The following is a 17,421-nucleotide window of genomic DNA, read 5'->3' on the forward strand; positions in this document are numbered from 1 at the left end:
GACACCGAGTACAGCACAGAGCAAATAAAAGATCTTTAGGTCTCCGGTGAATTCATGATGTGACTCCAACTTCAGCTGCTGCACTTTTCTTTTTTTTTTGGGGGGGGGGGTAACAGAGACAGAGAGAGGGGCAGACAGACAGGAAGAGAGAGAGATGAGAACATCAATTCTTTGTTGTGGCACCTTAGTTGTTAGTTGACTGCCCTCTCAAATGTGTCTTGACGGGGGGGGGGGGGGGGGCACAGCAGACCAAGAAACCCCTTGCTCAAGCCAGTGACCTTGGGCTCAAGCTGGTGAGCCTTGCTCAAACCAGATGAGCCTGCGCTTAAGCTGGCGACCTTGGGGCTTCAAACCTGGGTCCTCCGTGTCCCCACACTCTATTCATGGTGCCACCGCCTGGTCAGGCAATATAGGACAATTTCCTATCTCTGCTGTGGAGGAGGGGGAGGGGGAGGGAGACGAGAGGGAAGAGGAAATAGGACAGAACAGCACTGGGATCTTGAAGAGGAAGCTCTCTGTATGAAGAGCCTCAATGACTTTGGAGGCCACTTACCAAGGGTTATTTAAAGAGATAAAAGAAAGTTTTCATAAGTAACATTTGGTTCATCCCTTTGTTCTTATAATATTAAACTCAGGTAAAATTGTACTGACGGTTTCTCTCTTCCACCTCTTTCCTGTGCAGTCAGGAACTGCTGAACTGGTTGGAACAGGATTTCATGGTATAACCAATGAGAGACAATGCAATGCCAAGGCCTGAGGTCATAGCAGAGTGTTTATTGCAGTGGCCATATTCCAGGGTTCTTGACAACTGGTCTTGAGTCCCAAAGCTCTGATAGAGAAGCAAGATTCCTTGATGTGTTACTGACCCCACTGATTCCAGGGGCCAGGATTATCCAGGAAGCCAAACATCAAGAGTGGGGGTGGTGTGTCACCAGTCCAGAGGTCCTGCCATGGATGCAGGCTGGGAGCCTAGCATTAGGCAATCAGGAGCCAGAACATGATCACCAGGGCCACAAACAAGAAGAGGCGTGACAGGAACTGCTCATCCACGTACTGGGGCGTTCCAGGGACAGCTGGAGAGATGGGGGAGAAGAGAGGCTGTCAGAACACTGCAGCTGTGCACACTGCCCATTTGGGACAGAAGTCAAGAAGCATCAACCTTCATCTCTTTAGAATAAATCCTGCACACTAAAAAGATTTCCAAACCCCAAGTGATATCAGGCAAAACAAAAACTGAAATTATGAAAACACGTGGAATAATATAACAATGAGGAAAAGTTCTCCAATTTATCCTAAGAGGGTTTGGCTTATAGGTACAAGTAAAACAGGAAACTCTTATAGAGAGAATAATAAAAGAGAAGCTACTGTTTGTTAAGCATCTTCTGTGTGCTGAGTGTTCTGCACACACATTATTGCTTGGTGGGTACTATTCACATTTTCTGTAAGAAGAAACTGAAGATGATATACAGATGATGTATTATAAAACTGTACACCTGAAACCTATATAATTTTATTAAACAATGTCACCTCAATAAATTCATTAATAAAAGAAGAGACCAGAGCACCGCCTCTCGAGTCATGGATCCTCTAGATTCCAGCACTGTTGAACTGGGAGGGGTCTCAGAGAGCCCAACATGGAGTGCCTTCCTTTTCCAGATGAGAGAGCTAGGGCCCAGACAGGCAAAGTAACCTGTTTCCCTCATCACATAGCAAACTAGGGACAGAAGTGGGCTGAGAACCTGGCTTTCCCCTCTTCTCTACTTTGAGAAAAGCTGCTATATAGAGTTCCCTGTCCTGACTATGGGGAAAGGAGAGTTAAGAGAATCTACACCCCTACAGGCAAGATGTACCAAACATGACAAAACTGTCTGATAGTGGCAGGAGGATAAAGAGATCGAGAGTCCGGCCTGGCTGTGCAACTAACTATGTTTATCTGGGGAAGCCAAGGTGAGCCTTGGACCAGGTTGGAAGGAACCAATTTACTAGGCAGGTTCCTGCTGCCTTCATGGGACACTTGCCCTTTGGGGTCTCCTTCCTTTGAGGTAGATGAGATAGGGAAGGAGACTCCCAAGATCTTTTGGTACTATATACTATTCCCCAGTTAGGTCCTCTGATGAGATTCATCCAGGCAGGCAGTCAAAAAAGACTTATCAATTGCCTGCTATGTGCCAAGCACCAGGGTGGGGGTAGGGGACAACCAGGATAGCCCTGGAGTGGGTTACTGTCCCTAGAGCATAAGCTCCTGGCCGGGAACTATACACAGGTTCCTACTGTACCTAGCACACATGAGGCTCCAAGGACTGTAAGCAGAGCTCAGCCAAACTCAGTGGCAGCAGCTTCCATGGTAAGGATCCTGGTCTGGGTGTTAGACTGTGATAAAGTACAAGCCAGCCACCTTGCCACCCTGCTCTACACCGAATGTAGCTGGAATTCTCAAGCTGACCGGAGGGAGAAAGGTACCAGCAGGTGGCAGACGTAGGCAGAGTTCCCAAAGGACTGGGATTTGGGACCAGTCCCATGTATGTCCCGAGGGAAGCTGGACAGAGATGCCAGAGAATAGAGAGGCCCTGACTCCTTTTGGGTCACCTTGTCCCTTCCAGCCCCCAAAGGTCAAAGTGGCAGGTGGTGGTACATGTGCAGGACAGACCAGGCTTTTCCTCAGCTAGGTATGGTTTATATCCTTTCATTTTATGGGCATGGAGTATGTCTTATGAAACACTACTGAGTATTGTCTGATTTGTAAACTGAGCTAATCACACATCTGTCACATAGGCTTTATCATGAGGATCCTGCGTTTGTAACAGAAAGCACTCTGAACGTGCCTAATACTTGATAAGTATGCATTATCATTAGTGACTACCAGCAATCTAAAGAAGTTTAGCACAGCCCTGGCCTGTTGGCTCAGCAGTAGAGCATCAGCCCAGCATGTGGAAGTCCCGGGTTCAATTTCTGGTCAGGGCACACAGGAGAAGCACCCATCTGCTTCTCCACGCTTCCCCTTCTCCTTTATCTCTCTCTTCCCCTCTCGCAACCAAGGCTCCATTGGAGCAAAGTTGGCCCAGGTGCTGAGGATGGCTCCGTCGCCTCTGCCTCAGGCACTAGAATGGCTCCAGTTGCAATGAAGCAACAGCCCAATGGTCAGAGCATCGCCCCCTGGTGGGCATGCCAGGTGGATCCCAAATGGGCGCATGCGGAAATCTGTCTCTCTGCCTCCCCGCTTCTCACTTCAGAAAAAAATAAGAGTTTAGCACAGTTTGAAAAGGCTGATGATCCATGCAGTAACAATTACCTGTAACCTATATATAGATGGATTCTAAGAAGCCTTCAAGCAGGATTACCAAGGGAATAGGGTCTTACCTGGAGGAGGCCGCCCATCATTTATGTTAAATGCTGTGGCAAATATCCCAAAGGGAAATGCCCCAATTCCAAAAGACACCTGGAAGCCACCATCTCCAAATCCAAATCCTTGAAATCCCTGTAGAAGAAATGCAATTAAAAAGTAGAATAAGCAGGCTTCTCCCGCACCTGTTAAACATACCACCTTATATGTGTCACCCACCTCTCCTCCCAACCCTCTGCTGCCTATTTCCAAGGGGGAAATCTTTCCCTCCCATCTAGACCCCAAAACAGATGTATACTGGTGGCCCTTCTGCCCTTCTAGCCTACAAGGAGTGCTGGTAAGGAGATCTGAATGTCAGAAAGAACTGGCTCTGTCCCAAAGTAAAATACTCTGCTGAAGCAAGTCAGGGTTCTTAGAGCTCCAGGTTCCTTCACCTGCTAGCTGTTCTCCACAAATTTTCTACATGCTTTCTAAAAGCAAAATTAGCAATAACCCTTATGCCCAATTACAAGAGAATGTCAGTATAAGCTACACATTATTGGTAAGAGCAAAAAAGTGGAACCCTAATTAGCTAATAATGGAGATAACGATAAAAACCTTGATATATGCTCTCTAAGGACTATTACACTGACTATGCAGCAACATGAAAAACTCTGTCACCAAGTTACCAAATGAAATTGTTTGAACACCATGGTCACAAGTACATGACAATATGTAAGTATGTGGATAAGATATAGATAAGTATTTTCCCTTAAGTTTTTCTATTAATAGTGTTAGAGAATTTAAACAAATCAAAACCCTTTAATTTCTTCTGATCACAAAAGTAATATATGCTTGTTATAAGAAATTCACACATTACAGATAACTGACAGAAAGTCAGGGGTCTCCTCATTCATCTTCCGTATCACTGCCCCTTCCCTCTAAAATCTGCTGTCAGCAGCATGGTGTGTCCCTCGGAGCCTTCTTCCTCCTACACGTTCTACACTGCATCATCTTTCACGTGAAAAGCTTAGAGAGGAATCATAATATTGTAAATAAGTAATTCCCATTTTCTAAGCTCTGTGCCAGGTACCATGTTAAGCACTAGGATATGTAAGTCACATTTAATTCTTACAATAGCATCACCCACATTTTCCAGATGACCAAACTGGGCTTAGAGAGGTGAAATAATTTGACCAAGGTAGTAACGGGTAGAGTTCAGATCTAAAACTAAGTCAGTATAATCTAAAAACCCATGCTCTTAAATTTTTTTTAAAATTTATTGATTTAAATGAGAAAGTAAGGGGGATAGGTAGGCAGAGAGAGAGAGAGAGAGAGAAACATTGAGCTGCTCCTGTATGTGCCCTGACCAGTGATCGAACTGGCAACCTTTGTGCTTTGGGACGATGCTCTAACCAACGGAGCTACCTGGCCAGGGTCAAAATCCCATGCTCTTAATTGTGCACATTATACAAAAAATTTCTCTTCTCCCCTGTATCTCTGGGTAGATCTTTAGAATAAATGATTAAAAAAATAATAAAAAGAAAAAAAATGATTGGGCCAATTGTTCTCCACAAAGAACTTGCATTTCTTTTCTTTTCTTTTCTTTTTAGATTTTATTTATTCATTTTAGAGAGGGGAGAGAGAGAGAGAGAGAAGGGGGGAGGAGCAGAAAGTATCAACTCCCATATGTGCCTTGACCAGGCTAACCCAGAGTTTTGAACTGGCAACCTCAGCATTTCCAGGTTGACGCTTTATCCACTGCGCCACCACAGGTCAGGCCTAAGAACTTGCATTTTTAAGTCTTTTACAAGTCACAAAAGTGACTGCTCCCTATCCCATACTAAGCCACCTGGCATATCCAGTTCCAAACTTCTTGCTAGGTGACACAACCTATACAGCTTAACAGTCTATTTAATAAAAAAATAAACTATATGGAAGGAAAACAACCAGTTTCCATCTCAGTGCAAAAATGCCTCTTATTTAGACCCAGTATGGTTGAGAGCCTGTGGGCTCCTGGGACCAAGGCAGCATTACCCAGAGAAGTGTAACTGTTTTATCAGGAACTGCCACTTCACTCAGTGCAATCCATAGGACTGACCTCTGGCCTCCTTTCTGACAACTCTATACAGTCTCACAAGTTCTCACATTTGGCAGTTTATGTTCCTAGGGCAGAATAGGCAAAAAGTATCATTACTAGCTGCAGGTACTTGTAAATGCTAGAAGTGTGGAATCAAGGCCAGGGTCTCTGATCCTGGGTTAGGAGCTAATACCCTGTTAGGAACCAGAGCGTGGGAAAGTTAAAGTGCTGCTGCCTGGTAGTCGAAAGCAGGGACTTCACTCAATAGCACCCAGATCTGGATTTCAGCCCCGTGTGTAAGGCTCTGGACAAGTCACTTCACCTACTGTGCCGCAGTTTGTTCTGTTAAATGGGCTGATGTGAAGCTTAAATGAGACTGTGTATATAAAGCCCTTTACATATAGTTTTTTGTATATAATAATCATGCAACAAGTGTTTGCTGCTGTTACCATTGAAGGTAATCTGGAGAAGAGACCTTCAATTTCTACCAAGATCCCTAACTCAATAATCCCACCCCTGGGAATCTTGAGAAAAGGCTGTAATTCAAATAGAAAAAAAAAAGTGCCACCTGACCTATGGTGGTGCAGTGGATAAAGCATCAACCTGGAATGCTGAGGTCTGGTTCAAGACCCTGAGCTTGCCAGATCAAGGCACATACAAGAAGCAAGGTGATGCTTCCTGTCCCTTGCCCCTCCATTCTTTCTATCTCAAAAAAAAAAAAAGTAAAATCTTTTTTAAAAAAAGTGCCAATGGCCCTGGCTGGCTGCTCAGTGGTAGAGTGTCGGCCTCGCGTGCAGGAGTCCAGGTTCGACTCTCGGCCAGGGCACACAGGAGAAGCACCCATCTGCTTCTCCTCCTCTCCCCCTCTCCTTCCTCTCTGTCTCTCTCTTCCCCTCCCACAGCCAAGGCTCCATTGGAGCAAAGTTGGCCTGGGCGCTGAGGATGGCTCTGTGGCCTCTGCCTCAGGCGCTAGAATGGCTCTGGTTGCAACAGAGTGATGCCCCAGATGGGCAGAGCATCGCCCCCTGGTGGGCATGCCGGGTGGATCCCAGTCAGGCGCATGCAGGAGTTTGCCTCCGGTTTCCAGATTCGGAAAAATACAAAAAAAAAAAAAAAAAAGTGCCAAGATGATCATTAAAGCATTATTTATAATAGCAAAATCTGGAAGAAACTAAAAAGTCCTTCAATGTGAACACTTAAATTATAATGCATCAATATTCAATGGAATAAATAGAACCTTTAAAAAAAAATAAAGATGACACTACAGAGTCTGACCAGGGAGTGGCGCAATGGATAGAGCATTGGCCTAGGATGCTGAGGACACAGGTTTGAAACCCGAGGTCACTGGCTTGAGCGAGGGCTCAGCTTGAGTATGGGGTTGCCGGCTTGAAGCCCAAGCTTGCTGGCTTGAGCAAGGGGTCACTGGTTTGGCTAGAGCTCCCTGGTCAAGGCACATATGAGAAAGCAATCAATGAATAACTAAGGTGCGGCAAGTATGAGCTGATGCTTCTCATCTCTCTCCCTTCCTGTCTGCCTCTTTCCCTCTCTCTCTCTCTCTCTCTCTCTCTCGCTCTTTCTCTCTTGCTTACGAAAAAAAAAAAAAAGAGGATACTATACTATAGAGCAGGTGTCCTCAAACTATGGCCTGCGAGCTGCATGCAGCCCCTTGAGGCAATTTATCCGGCCCGCCGCACTTCCGGAAGGGGCACCTCTTTCATTGGTCAGTGAGAGGAGCACTGTATGTGGCAGCCCTCCAACGGTCTGAGGGACAGTGAACTGGCCCCCTGTGTAAAAAGTTTGGGGACCCCTGCTATAGAGCATCATAGAAAATAGTGACAGCATAAAAAATATGTATACACATACACACAACATACAGATAAAAAAAAGATAAGGAAATAATATACTTGTGGGATTATGAGATTTTTATGTAAATATTTTGCTTTAAACTTTTTTAAATGATTCAAGAAAGTAAAAAGATTTTTGACTCATTTTAGAAAGAGAGGAAGGAAGGAAGAGAGAGGGAAGCATCTGGTTGTTGTTCCACTTTAGTGGTACATTCACTGGTTGCTTCCCACATGTGCCCGTAACTGGGAATCAAACCCACAACCTTAGAGTTTTGGGACAATGCTTTAACCAACTGAGCCAACCAGCCAGGGCTCCACAAGAAATTTATTTATACATATATATATATATTCCCCCCCCCCCCGAAGCTGGAAACGGGGAGAGATAGTCAGACAGACTCCCACATGTGCCCGTATATATATATATATATATTTTTTTTTTTTCCGAAGCTGGAAACGGGGAGAGACAGTCAGACAGACTTCCACATGTGCCCGACTGGGATCCACCTGGCACGCCCACCAGGGGCGATGCTCTGCCCACCAGGGGGCGATGCTCTGCCCCTCCGGGGCGTCGCTCTGCCGCGACCAGAGCCACTCTAGCGCCTGGGGCAGAGGCCAAGGAGCCATCCCCAGCGCCCGGGCCATCTTTGCTCCAATGGAGCCTTGGCTGCGGGAGGGTAAGAGAGAGACAGAGAGGAAGGGGGGGTGGTGGAGAAGCAAATGGGCGCTTCTCCTATGTGCCCTGGCCAGGAATCAAACCTGGGTCCTCCGCACGCCAGGCCGACGCTCTACCGCTGAGCCAACCGGCCAGGGCCTCCACAAGAAATTTTTTAAAAAGACTAATGTTAATGTCTCTTGCCTGACCTGTGGTGGCGCAGTGGATAAAGCGTCGACCTGGAAAATGCTGAGGTTGCCGGTTCGAAACCCTGGGCTTGCCTGGTCAAGGCACATATGGGAGATGATGCTTCCAGCTCCTCCTCCCCTTCTCTCTCTCTCTGTCTCTGTCTCTCCCTCTCTCTCTCCTCTCTAAAAATGAATAAATAAATAAAAAAAAAAAAAAAAAAAGACTAATGTCTTATTTAAATGTGCAAAATTTTTGAGCCAGTACTTCTAGTTTTCTTTTTTTTAAGTTTATTTATTTTATTTTATTATTTTTTAAAATTGATTTTAATTTATTGTGTTTACATATATTCTAGTGTTGCCCCAAATGCATCCCCCACCCCCATATTCCCCTCAACATTTCCTTTGCCCCCCTCCCCATAGCACCCTCCCTCCTTCCTTTCAGGTTTATCCCATCCTATCATTCCCCTTTCCCTCTGTCCTCTTTTCCTCTGGTCCCTATTATTCATTTTAGAGAGAGAGAAGGGGTAGGAGCATCAACTTCCATATGTGCCTTGACTGGGTAAGCCCAGGGTTTTGAACTAGTGACCTCAGCATTCCAGGTCACTCTATCCATTGCACCACCACAGGTCAGGCCAGTACTTCTAAAATGATGCCTAGTACACAGAAGGTACTTAATACAGAATGAATGAAATATTAAGAGGGTTACAAAACGGGAGCCAAATATTTATTGTATTATTTCTAGATGGTGTAATAAGTGATCTCCCTCCCTTTTACTTTCTGTATTTTACAAATTTGCCTTTACTTTTATAATAAAGAAGGAAAACGTACAGGGCAAAGAGAGAAACTTCTAAAGCCATAAGCTCATTTCTAGAAGTTTCTCCTAGAATTTTCCTCACCCCTCTGTTCTCCGGCTCTGGCCTCTGTCCTTGAGGACGGGGAGGAGTCTTCTCTCTGAAACACAAACAGGGGTAAATAGGTCTATTACATAATGCTTTGAGCTGCTCCAGTGCAGTGGGAGTTCCTCACCATGGCCACGTCCATTTTCCATCCCAGTGTGTGAACCTATGGCAAAATAAACCAAATACTAAGTAACTCTTTGTTCTACCTGCACTCATTTTTTCCTACCTATAGAAAACCAAGAAGAAAAGCAGCTTGTTTATAATATGCTCATCAGACTGCACTCATCCTACTCCTCTCACAGACAGCTTGACCCAGTTTGGTTAAGAATGCCAAGCAGACACCTATCCCTGGATCTGAGTGATATAGGGGTCATGGAAATAAAAATGCCAAATACAAACTAAAACAGAGGGTGGCCTGTCAGCAGAGACGGCTGAGACTCATGGTCTCTCAGATCTGCTCCTATTAACTTCAGCTTTACCTCCCACTACTTTTGGACAAGTATTCTACACTATTCTTCTTCTTTTTTTGTATTTTTCTAAAGTGAGAAGTGGGGAGGCAGAGACATACTCCTGCATGTGCCTGACCGGGATCCACCTAGCATGCCCACTAGGGAGCGATGCTCTGCCCATCTGGGCAGTTGCTCCGTTGCAACTAGAGCCATTCTAGTGCCTCAGGTGGAAGCCACAGAGCCATCCTCAGTGCCCGGGCCAACTTTACTCCAATGGAGCCTTGGCTGCAGGAGGGGAAGAGAGAGATAAAGGAAAGGGGAAGGGTGGAGAAGCAGATGGGCACTTCTCCTGTGTTCCCTGGCTGGAAATTGAACCCAGGACATCTACACACCTGGCTGATGCTCTACCACTGAGCCAGCCAGCCAGGGCCTTCTACACTATTCTTTTTTGCCTCTGGGTCCTAGTCTCTTCCATCACTCATCCTACAAATACTGGACTGAGAACTTGTTACCCATCAAGCACAAGGTAGGTTGTTACCAATACTAAGACTGACAACAGACCCTACTCTTGAGGTGTTCATGGTTTAAAGGGGGCTACAACCAATCACATACTACAGTGTGGAAAGGGACTTCTTCTTTTTTTTGCCCCCTGTATTTTTCTGAAGCCGGAAACGGGGAGAGACAGTCAGACAGACTCCCGCATACGCCCGACCGGGATCCACCCGGCACGCCCACCAGGGGGCAACGCTCTGCCCACCAGGGGGTGACGCTCTGCCCCTCCGGGGCCTCGCTCTGTCGCAACCAGAGCCACTCCAGCACCTGGGGCGGAGGCCAAGGAACCATCCCCAGTGCCCAGGCCATCTTTGCTCCAGTGGAGCCTCGGCTGCGGGAGGGGAAAAGAGAGACAGAGAGGAAGGAGAGGGGGAGGGGTGGAGAAGCAGATGGGCGCTTCTCCTGTGTGCCCTGGCCGGGAATCGAACCCGGGACTTCTGCACGCCAGGCTGACGCTCTACCACTGAGCCAACCGGCCAGGGCGGAAAGGGACTTCTTTAAGAGAGGTATGAACTAAATGGTGTGGGAGCATGGGTGAGAGTAACCAATGTGGGGAACAAGGGCCATTTCAAGGAGAAGGTACCGTTAGGGCTGCTCATTAAAGGTGGGCAGAAGTTTGAGGAGGAAGAGTTGAAGAGAACTGGGGAGAGGAGAAGAGGCAAAGGAAAACACATACAAAGGCTCATGAATGCGAAAGAGTAAGAACCTTTAAGAGAAGTCCACTGTGTCTGGGCATAGGGTGTGTGGGAGAAGGTAAGAGACACTGCTGGGGAGTTCAAGGATGGGGTTTGTGTGTCTGCCACACTACAAAGGGCTCTCAGTATTTGTGTCTGGAGAATGCCAGACCCACCCACACCTCCATTTCCAGGAATCTAAACTCTACAAGCCTCCCAGAATCCTATCTCCTCCTCCCCAATATTATATACATCACTGCTAGAGCACCCCACCTTCCATGTAGCCTCCTGCTGGATACCGTTTCCCAGGCTGCTTCTTTTTTTTTTTTTTTTTTTTTTTTTTCATTTTTCTGAAGCTGGAAACAGGGAGAGACAGTCAGACAGACTCCCGCATGCGCCCGACCGGGATCCACCCGGCACGCCCACCAGGGGCGGTGCTCTGCCCCCCAGGGGGCGATGCTCTGCCCATCCTGGGCGTCGCCATATTGCGACCAGAGCCACTCTAGCACCTGAGGCAGAGGCCACAGAGCCATGCCCAGCGCCCGGGCCATCTCTGCTCCAATGGAGCCTTGGCTGCGGGAGGGGAAGAGAGAGACAGAGAGGAAAGCGTGGCGGAGGGGTGGAGAAGCAAATGGGCGCTTCTCCTGTGTGCCCTGGCCGGGAATCGAACCCGGGTCCCCCGCACGCTAGGCCGACGCTCTACCGCTGAGCCAACCGGCCAGGGCCTCCCAGGCTGCTTCTTTAGAGCACTTTGCACACTTGCAATAGTGATATCTTGTGCACCAACCACATTGCCTGCCCCGGGCAGATGCTCGGTGGATATCTATATTATATATAGCTCAGCAAGTGGCAACCTAGTTCCCTTATCCTCCTGGCAGACTCCCATCAGGATCCCAACTGCTTCAGAAGTGAGGGTCTACAAGCACTAAGTAAAGGGTGGGGTGAGTTGGTGCTGAATGGAAGTGAATTCATGTCCAAAGGAGAAGAGTAGGTGTGAGAGGTGCCCCAAGGCCTCACCTGGGATCCTGCTGTCCAGTGCTGCCCCTGCCATAGAGTGGGATGACCTTGTCTCGGCTGATCCCAGCTTTGCAAACTGGACACACCTGTCTGTTAGGTCTGGTCTCCAACCACTGCGAGCAGGAGAGAAAAATGCATGAATGGTGTAAGCCCACCACAGAGTGGTAAGAGCCAGCAGTAGAACAACGTGGACCAGAGGCCTCAAGTGGGAAACACCAGCACCATCAGGAAACACCACAAGGAACCTGACTCTCTGATCCCTGATCCTGCCACTCAATAAATATTTACTAGTGATGAAATAAAAATTACCTTTAAATACCATCATAATTAAACAAGCTTCTTCATGCTGAATCTTCTTTAGGGGCTTCCAGCAATATAGCAAGAAAGAACTGTAAATCTGGAGCTATGTCAAGGTATCTGACAGACACAGCCTCAGTTTAGCCTGCAGGTGTGGGTATAATGAACTTTAAATCTCCACCTTTCCTGATATTACTCTGGTAGTCAAATATTTCTTTCTGTGATTTCTATTTTTTTTTCTTTTTTTTTTTTTTTTTTTCCTTTTTACAGAGGCAGAGATAGACAGGGACAGACAGACAGGAATGGAGAGAGATGAGAAGCATCAATCACCAGCCTTTCGCTGCGCGTTGCGACTTCCCAGTTGTTCATTGATTGCTTTCTCATACGTGTCCCGACCGCGGGCCTTCAGCAGACCGAGCAACCCCCCGCTGGAGCCAGCAACCTTGGGTCCAAGCCGGCGAGCTTTTTTTTTTTGCTCAAGCCAGATGAGCCCGCGCTCAAGCCGGCGACCTCGGGTCTCGAACCTGGGTCCCTCTGCATCCCAGTCCGATGCTCTATCCACTGCGCCACCACCCGGTCAGGCTCTGTGATTTCTATTTTTATAGCATTTCATCAACAACTTTGAATTCTACACATTAGCATCTTGATATAAGCTGATCATTTTCTGGTGATTTATTACGTGTTAAAGGATAGATTTTGCTCATTACCTAAATTTCCTTAGTGGTTTTTTTTATGTATTTTCACTAATGTTTGCACTCAACTATTTCTTTCAATATGAAGAACACCAGAATCTGGTTTTGGATTTCCCAGGACCTTTCACTGGTCATACTAAAAATATTTTGTTTATTTAACTTTCTTAAAAACAAGATAAAAATGATGCCTGGCCTGCGGTGCTGCAGTGGATAGAGAGCCAACTTGGAACATGGAGGTCGTTGGTTCGAAACCCTGGGCTTGCCCGGTCAAGGCACATATAACAAGCGAACAATGAACAGCTAGAGTGAGGCAAGTACTTCTTATCCCCCCACCCCTTCTTTATAAAATCAATAAATAACATCTTAAATAAATACATAAAAAGATAAAAACATGTTACTTGTAGGCATTACGTAATTTAATATATATATATTCTCAACATTTACTTCGGAGTATAAATTGCATCTTTAGACCCAATGATATAAAGTTTACTATATAAATGTGAATCTAGAACTCCAGGGCCAAGGAGAAGGCAGTGTTTAGCGATTTTATATCTTATTTCCTCTATCTTATTCAAAAGCCCCAAAATGTGTGTATATTGTACTCTTCAAAAATTTTAGCAGATATGTTTCGCCAGGTTCCACTAGGACCAGAATGCACTACACCCAAACTTAACATGAACCCCTCTCATTTTCCTCACTTTCTCCCATCCAAATTCTGAGGCTCTATTGGTCTGGAACTTCTGACCTCCCATATTCCTAAGTCACCTACTAGTGTGGGGCTCCACTACCAACAACTGCAGATATGGCCAGCTCACAGTGATTACTCACAACCAGTTGTGATCGCCAGACCCTGCTGTCTCACCAAGCAGATGCCTGGATCTTGGTGAATAGTTATTAACTGGTTTTCATAATAATCTAAAGTTGGGAAAACAGACTGTCTTTCTTTCACAAAAGCTCTCTGTTTTGACCAAAATGTTTTCCCTTTCCTAACATTTTTAAGACTTTCAAGGGTAGGGGGGATTGCTGATATGATAAGAGGTACCTTCTAGAGGCACACTCTCAAAAATAAAAAACTAACATACTATCAAATCCAATACAATTTACAAATGAGGAACTGAGACCCAGAGAGGTAGTGTCTTGTGAAGGCCACAGAGGCCACTGCTAGCAGAGTCAGGACCATCCTGGATACCACACTGACACCTCATTTCATAAAGTGCTTTGTGGGTTGGGGGCAAAGCAAGCAAATGTGCCACAAGCAAGGGAGATTGCAGTTTCTGACAGTAGTCTCCTGAGACTAGGGGTGTCTTGTGCAACCATAGCTGATGAAAGACAAAGTAAAATGAAACGCATCTTACCTGATGTAAACATGGCCAACTGTCAGAGTCCCCAGGGCAACCAGTCATCCAGGAGAAGAGAAAAAGGGGGAAAGGGGGGAAAATGCTTTCATTAGCAGAAGCACCAAGGCAGGAGCAGAAAAATGGGAAAACAGGATAAAACTGTTGAGCACTGTTACCCCACTGAGGGGCGGGGGGATCAATGGTGCCAGAAATTAGAGAAGATTGGGCTAAAAACACAGGAAAAATGAAGCAATGGTGTCAAAATGCCAATCTCCACCCTTGGGGTCCCACTACTTGTGAAGACCCCCAGGTGCCAGACCATCCCAGACCTAACTTCTCTATAAATCAAACTCTGAGGGGTTTTGGTCTCTAAGGGAATTCAATAAAAGCTAAGGACTCTCTACAGAAAAATTCATGGGGACATTCTCATGCTCTCATCTATGCATACATGCACACATGTAATATTTTGGACTCAATTTCAATGGGTTCGTAGCCTCCTCAGACTCAAAAGGAATAGGTAGATCTAGACCCAGTTTAACAAAATCTTCAGGCTGTCTTCAGCCTCGAGAGTTCAGCTGGCAGTAAATAGCTTCAAGTTCAGGTTTACTGTTAAAAATATCTTTAAGTAACAAGAAGGATGGGGCCTGCTGCTTGGCAGAAAGAGCTACCTTCAGCTTAGTGAGCTATATACCACATAGGTTGCTACCCAATCTCTTATTTTCAAATGAGGAAGCCAAGCTCAGAAATGTGAAATTACTTATAGCACCAGGACTAAAAAATAAGTTCCCTGACTTATTCTACTGTCCCTTCTATCACCCAGCACTGGGTGCAAGAAATGACATGTACAGAATTGAATGAAAAGTTACTCTAACTCCAGATTTTTAACTTTTCTTTCTCTTCTGATTGATTCATTCAAGTAACAAGTATCAACTGCACACCTACTAAATGCCAGTGGAAAATGTGCACATGGTTTCTGTCCCTCAAATAACCTCTCCTCTATCTGAGTAAAATTTATCTCAGAGGATAATTCCTTTCATGACTCCTTAGCCATGGTTTAGCCTCATAATTCAGATACACTATCTCCCTGGACATAACAGACACCTGACATCTGACTCCAACATTAACCTTACAATGCCATTCCAAACTGAACTGGGGCACCTTAGATCATGGCAAATCTCCACTGGTAATTTCCCTCAAAGACTGTGGGGGAGAAATGGAAGTATCTTCTCCTTGGGGAAAATTAAGGATTTAACAATGATGATGATTACTCCCATTTATAAAGCAATTACTGTGGGCCTGTAGCTGAATAGCTTTGCATTTGCTAATGTTACTGGATGGTGACACTAACCTCTGAGGAAGTGCAATTGTCTCTTACAGATAAGGAAACTGAGGCATAGAGAGGATAAGCAGATTTGACCAGAGACAAACCACTCCAGTTAGAAGCATCTGTTTCACCCTGGCTGGTTGGCTCAGTGGTAGAGCGTCAGCCTGAAGTGCAGGAGTCCTGGGTTCGATTCCCAGCCAGGGCACACAGGAGAAGCGCCCATCTGCTTCTCCACCCCTCCCTCTCTCCGTCTCTCTCTTCCCCTCCTGCAGCCAAGGCTCCACTGGAGCAAAAGTTGGCCCAGACGCTGGGGATGGCTTTGTGGCCTCTGCCTCAGGCGCTAGAATGGCTCTGGTTGCAGCAGAGTGACGCCCCAGATGGGCAGAGCATCGCCCCCTGGTGGGCGTGCCGGGTGGATCCTGGTTGGGCGCATGCAGGAGTCTGTCTGACTGCCTCCCTGTTTCCAACTTCAGAAAAATACAAAAAAACAAACAAACAAAAAACATGTTTCATTTTAGAGTATGTGTTCTTTCCATTCATACCCAGACTTCTTAATTTTGCCACTCATTTCAAGTGTTGCTTTTATGATACCGCAAACATAAAACTGCAGTATCTCCAAATTCTGGGAGATGGCTGATGACAACAGTTTCTGCACAAAACTTAATGATTATTAGGGAAAGAGCCTCCAGAACAAAAATCTCTATTCTACTCTATTCACACACCAATTAACTAAACATTTTCACTGTTGGCAACTTAAATTCTCTTAAATATTGCTTAAACGATCCTTTTTCCACACCACTTCCCTGCTCAAAAATATCCAATAGCTCTAGGTCCTACTCAGTCAAATCTGGGTTTGATAATCTGGCCAACGCTCCCTTAAATATTCTAACACTCCTCCGTTCACAGCACCCATCCAGGGTACTATACAGGTATAGAGTAGCCTGAGGGTCTCAGATGAACCTACCAGTGCATATGCTGTCCCCAGAAATTGCTGGCCTTGGAATGGCACACTCTTTGCCTTACCTGGCATTCTCACCCTTATGTTACTCAAAACCAAGAGAAAAAAATAAGATTGCAAGATTCACCCAGATTCTCAGAGCTAAAAGGGGCTTCTGTAACCATCGAGGGTGGAATGAATGGACACTGACTCTGCCACTTCATTTTCATATACTACGTAAAATATAGTAACAATTGCTATGATCACAGCTAACAAATAATATTTACTATGTGCTATGTGCCCTCCTAAGCCTTTCATATATTTCAAGTCATTTAATGTTCATAAAAAACCCTATAAAATGAGACAGAGTTTAAGTACCTTGTCCAAGGTCATCTAGTAGGAAAGTGGCAGAGTCACGATTCATAGCAAGGCAGTTTGGGTCCACAGTCCTTGCTCAGAACCATTGTACATAACTGCCTCTTGGCTAGCACAGCAAGTAGCACGTAGTAAGTACTCACTAAATGGTGAGTGTTATTACTTAGAGATGGAAATATGGAGCCGAGGGTGGGGATAAGATTTGCCCAAGGTCACGCAGCTCATGAGCATCAGAGCTGGGATGAGAACCTAGGTCGCCTACCTTTGGGCCTCAGCACATCATGACCCAAAATATGTGGAAAACCTTCTCCAAAGCTGTCCAGGGCTACAAGCTTTCCAAACTTGGCAGCATGTTCTCTGGGATGGTGGCAGGGGTACTGACCAAAAGAGGTGGCCACACAGGCTGATGACGGCGTCCTTGGCTGTGTCCAGACAGATGTTGCACTCGAAAGTGCTGTCCTGCCCTCCGCTTTCACCAGCACCATTGCTGCTGCCGCTGGGTCCCCCTGCACTGGAGTTCTCAGGAGATGCAGAGGCCGAGGGCCCCTTGCTTGCCATTCTTGGCTTTCAGCAAACTCTTGAGTGAAGATTCTCCCCAGGAAAATCCTAAAAAGCAGAGAACCCGTGACTGCCCAATCCTGCAGCTCACACTCCTGGCCTCCATGCCAATATCCCCATCTTCTCTCAGCTCCAGATGTTCAGATTATGACTGAATCCCTGAGTAGACCTCCCAGGAGCTGCACAGAATGATAGCCGTGGGCCACTACCCAGAGAGCAATGACTCA

The 17,421-nt window shown here is 46.0% G+C and overlaps 1 protein-coding gene and 1 non-coding gene across 5 annotated transcripts in view; one reads left to right on the forward strand and one right to left on the reverse strand.

Moving 5' to 3' along the window:
* Positions 1 to 754: 754 nt before the first annotated feature.
* Positions 755 to 17,421, reverse strand: part of RNF185 (ring finger protein 185) — a 38,691-nt gene continuing 22,024 nt past the window's right edge. For 2 of the 4 annotated variants that reach the window (XM_066260116.1, XM_066260118.1), the window contains 7 exons: positions 17,019 to 17,242; positions 14,019 to 14,037; positions 11,675 to 11,787; positions 8,980 to 9,034; positions 8,105 to 8,266; positions 3,358 to 3,475; positions 755 to 1,073 (listed from right to left, as the gene is read on the reverse strand). In XM_066260116.1, the coding sequence (XP_066116213.1) occupies positions 976 to 1,073; positions 3,358 to 3,475; positions 8,105 to 8,266; positions 8,980 to 9,034; positions 11,675 to 11,787; positions 14,019 to 14,037; positions 17,019 to 17,194 (741 nt within the window). In that variant the 5' untranslated portion in view covers positions 17,195 to 17,242 and the 3' untranslated portion in view covers positions 755 to 975. Of the gene's footprint in view, positions 1,074 to 3,357; positions 3,476 to 8,104; positions 8,267 to 8,979; positions 9,035 to 9,109; positions 9,146 to 11,674; positions 11,788 to 14,018; positions 14,038 to 17,018; positions 17,243 to 17,421 lie in introns of all 4 variants that reach the window. The other 2 variants (XM_066260120.1, XM_066260119.1) reach the window with 2 other exon arrangements.
* On the forward strand, positions 15,454 to 15,529 carry TRNAF-GAA (transfer RNA phenylalanine (anticodon GAA)). Its single transcript has one exon. It is a non-coding gene; the product is annotated as a tRNA-Phe (tRNA).

The sequence above is a fragment of the Saccopteryx bilineata genome, chromosome 2 (genome assembly GCF_036850765.1).
Source record: "Saccopteryx bilineata isolate mSacBil1 chromosome 2, mSacBil1_pri_phased_curated, whole genome shotgun sequence".
In the NCBI taxonomy this organism is placed as follows: Eukaryota; Metazoa; Chordata; class Mammalia; order Chiroptera; family Emballonuridae; genus Saccopteryx; species Saccopteryx bilineata.